General features: G+C 60.6%; 1 protein-coding gene across 2 annotated transcripts in view; it reads right to left on the bottom strand.

Moving 5' to 3' along the window:
• Positions 1 to 6: 6 nt before the first annotated feature.
• VPS50 (VPS50 subunit of EARP/GARPII complex) overlaps positions 7 to 3,892 on the bottom strand; it is a 58,907-nt gene continuing 55,021 nt past the window's right edge. For both annotated transcript variants that reach the window (XM_069084485.1, XM_069084487.1), the window contains exons 24-28: positions 3,538 to 3,634; positions 3,035 to 3,193; positions 2,303 to 2,424; positions 1,401 to 1,590; positions 7 to 189 (exon numbers count right to left, since the gene is read on the bottom strand). In XM_069084485.1, coding sequence (XP_068940586.1) covers positions 70 to 189; positions 1,401 to 1,590; positions 2,303 to 2,424; positions 3,035 to 3,193; positions 3,538 to 3,634 — 688 coding nt within the window. In that variant the 3' untranslated portion in view covers positions 7 to 69. The remainder of the gene's footprint in view (positions 190 to 1,400; positions 1,591 to 2,302; positions 2,425 to 3,034; positions 3,194 to 3,537; positions 3,635 to 3,892) is intronic.

Below are 3,892 nucleotides of genomic sequence, written 5' to 3'. Positions count from 1 at the left end.
GGGAGAGCAGGAGGGAGAGGAGGAGGAAAGGAGAAGGGAAGAGGGAGGGAGGTCCACGCCGTTGGCTCACTATCTCTTGGGCCGGTCAATGTCGTCTATGGCCGCCAGGAGCTTCTGCCGTGCCTTCTTATTGATGTGGGAGCCCAGGCACACGTTCACCAGGTTGGTCAGCTGCTTGGAGGAGTACTCCTGGCCGGACAGAGAGGACAGAGGTCAGATTTCAGAGACAGGATGGGCCCCAGGACCCTGGGCCAGACCAGGGCAAAGGCTGAGGGAGGGAGGTGTCCACCAAGGTGCCAGGCGTGCTCCCCTGAGGCCCCCCCCCAAGGACCCTCTTCTCCAAGGGCTGACTGACTCCCGAGGACTTGGCAGACGTTTGTCCCCACGGGATCCAGGAGCCGCGGCCTGAGCCTCCCAGGGAGGTGTCGCCTAGAGGCAGCCTCACTGGACACACACTGGCTAAGCACCAAAGTGAACCAGGAGGCCCTTCTGTGAGGCAGCAAATAGGCCCAGCCTTAGCTCCCTCTGGTATCTCCATTTCCCTCTGTCCTAAAAGGAGCTGGGGTCTTCCCTGAAACTGTACCTTGGACACAAGGAGCCCTGGCCAGGCAGAGGTAGGCCCCCAGCACCACCCACCCATGGCGGGGGACACTCTTCCAGGTATTCTGGGTGCAGGCAAAGGTGCCCTCGGCAATGACGGCCAAAGAGACGATGCACAGGGCCCCCCAGCACAGAGCCCACGGGAGAACCACCGTAGTATGGGACTGTAGGCCCATAGCGGGGCCAATCAGGGCTTGGGGCCCTCCATCCTTAGTGGGACAATACAAGAGAAAGGTCTCCGGAGCCTGGGAAGATTCATCCTCGGACATGGCACAAACAGCTCATCACAAGGAAGAGTCCAGAGACAGAAAACAGCCAAGTATGGCTGTATCTCTGACGTCTCGGATGGGGAAAGACCTTGTCTGGCTGAGGGCTGGTGCAGAGACCGGCCCCGCCTCAGTGACTGACCCTGGGCCAGTCCTTTCATGCTGCCTGCCTCAGTTTCCTCTTCTGTGAAATGGGTAAAAATAGCACTAGCCCCCAGGTCTGCTGGTGGGAGAGTCACTCCCATCCTCATTGCCGAGGACCAGCGAAGGGCCATGGCTGGCCAGTGAAATCTTCCATGTAGCCAGAATCGGCCTGGAGCCGCTGCAGCCGCACACGCCAAAAGACATGGTCAGGCCCACGCTTCCAGAGGCTGTGCCGGCCCCTCCGCCCAAGCTCATGAGGCCAGAGCAGCCACTGCACCAGCCTGGAGGGCATCTCAGAGGTTCCCTGGGGTAACTGAGACTGGCACGGGCCCGAGGCTGACCACTCTGGCCCTCCTCGCACCCCCCCCCCCGGCCCCACCCCGCCCTTACGCGGTGCTCCTTCATCCAGCGTTCCATGTCATTCTCAGTCAGATAATAGGCCTTGATGTAGGTCTCCACAAACTCCTTGTCAGGGATGGGCCTGATATCTGTCAGCTTCTCTAGCTTCATAAGGAACTGCTGGAAATCAAGCTGCATCAAGGCCCGGCCTTCGTTGCTGCATTTCTTCACATTGGCGTAACTGGGGAACAAAACAGCCACGGAGCGGCCCACGACAGTGGCAGAAAAGGGAGAAGGAGGTGGAGAGAGAAATGGGGGACAGAGGGAGGGGGAGGCAGAAAACAAGGGGGGAGGGGAGTGAGCAGCACCCCTCTGGCCAGCTCAGCCTGGCTTCTCTGTTTGAACTGGGGGTTAACAGCTGCCCAGGCAGGCACGGCCGTAAGGGGGGCAGCCCCCTCGAAGCTCGGGAAAAGTGACTTTTTCTTAGTATGCCCGTGGCCCCGCGGTCCTGGTGTGCATCCCCCCTGCACCGGACCACACCATACATGTGCCCCATGGGGTCACCTCTCATGGGAAGAGCACGAGGAATCTTGATGCCACTATCCTGCACAACTGTCCCCAGCTTGATGGGGGTCCCTAAGATAAGATGCTCTCCTTGCAGCTGGACTGAAACATTCCCAAACTCCTAGTGCACCAAGACTTTTGGGACCCCACCCTGGTCGCAGGAAGTGGTGCACAGAATGCGGTCTGGAGCTCACACTCCACAGACAAGAACCTGGGGCCCAGGTTCAGCCAGCAGTGACAAGGGTGGCCGCCAAAGCTGGAGCTCCCCAGGGGGCAATGTTCTGGCAGGGAGGGGCCCAGGAGGGAAGGCGCCACTCAGCCCACATGGGTCAGTCTGTCCCTCCCTCCCCTAGAGCTGCCAGGACAGAGTAAAGTGGTCACTTGCTCACCCCTCCACAATGGTCCTGTTGGCTAGGCGGATGCAGTGCTCCCACAGGATGTTGGACACAGGCAGGGGGATACGGACTCTCTTCGATACCTCACTCAGTCGCCGGTTAAACTGCTCAAACTCCTAACAAGACAACAAAGGTCACACTGGAACCCCGTGGGGCAGAGAGGGAGGCCGAGGAAGGCCTGGGGGTTGGGCCGGGGTCAGGGCAGGCTCCTCTCCCTGCCCATGGCCTAGCCCAACACTGCAGCTCTGCCCAGAAGATGACCCGAAATGCATTTTCATCCCTTCTGGCCCTGAGGTGGGGCCTGCCAAATTCACATGAGCCAGACAGTTTCCACAGAAATGGGAGATGAACCTCGGCCAGCTACTTCCTGTCCCAAGGACCAAGGCACAAAGAGCTCTGGGGCTGTATCTGCACGGCCCCTTGACCGAAATCTCAAATGTCCACATTCCAGGGCTTTGTCTGGCACCAAAGGGAGGCTGCCCATGCCACTCTGCCCCCACCCCCAGGCCCCCCGCCCCCCCCTAGACCTCCAGGGCCCCCCCAGGTCCCCAGGCCCTGGGCTGCCTTCCCCAGGGTCCACCGGGGGTCTTCCCTCCCCTCTTTCCAGCGGCTCAGCCACCAGGACAGAAAGAAGGAGGTACTCTAAAATGACCATCTGGGCTCTAAGCCCAGTCTCTGGACGCTGGCCCACCCGGGCACCGTGAGCCCCCTTCCCTGGGCACTCACCTTCAGCAAAGTGTCCACATAGACATTGTGCTGGGACATGATCTCCTTCACATCCCACTTGACGCTGGCCATCAGAAGCAGCATCTGCTCGTAGTCGATAGCCTTCCCCGCCACAATCCAGTAGATGGGCTTACGCAGCTCGCTGGCGGTCGAAACAGTCTAGAACCAAGCTCCCCAAAAGGAGAAGGGACTTCACCAACCCCCCAGACACAGTCTACCCCAGGGGGCTCAAGGCAAGCCTGGAAGGGGGCATCGCGGCCACTGGCTGGCCAGTCCACGTGTGCTGGGGAGGCCCGGGGGCCCTCAGCGAGCTCTGTGAGGCACAGCAGGGAGGCCAGCAGGGAGCTGCTGCTAACACTCTCCCATCATCCACCCCACCTAGGTCAAACCGTGTCCAAGGCACCCTGGGCTTGAGGCTTCCTGTTTATATCTGGGGAGAAGGGCGAGCTTGCTGGGCCCTCCCTGACACCCTCTCCCCAAGACGGGGGTGCAGGTTCTCTCACCTGAGAGTAAAACTGCTGCAGGAAGGGCTTCTTGACGGCAGGCATCACAGCATCCAGGTGCGGCTGCAGGAACTCAAACTGCTCAGCCAGGAAGACCCTGGGGGGAGGGGGAGGGGGGGAGAGGGAAGGGGAGGAGGGAGGGGGGAAAGGGGAGAGGAGGGAGGAAGAGGGAGAGGGGAAAGGGGGAGAAGGGAGGGAAGGAAGGAGGAGAGGAAAAAGGGGGAGGAGGAGGAAGGAGGGAGAGGGGAAAGGGTGAGAAGGGAAGGAAGGAGGAAGGAGAGGAGAAAGGGGGAAGAGGAGGAAGGAGAGGGGAAAAGGGGAGAAGGAAAGGGAGGAAGGAGAGGAGGAAGGAGAG

The sequence above is a fragment of the Petaurus breviceps genome, unplaced genomic scaffold, assembly GCF_028583685.1.
Source record: "Petaurus breviceps papuanus isolate PSGF00001 unplaced genomic scaffold, PetGlider_PUasm1.0 174, whole genome shotgun sequence".
Lineage (NCBI taxonomy): Eukaryota > Metazoa > Chordata > Mammalia > Diprotodontia > Petauridae > Petaurus > Petaurus breviceps.
This window is presented reverse-complemented; position numbering and strand designations above follow the sequence as displayed.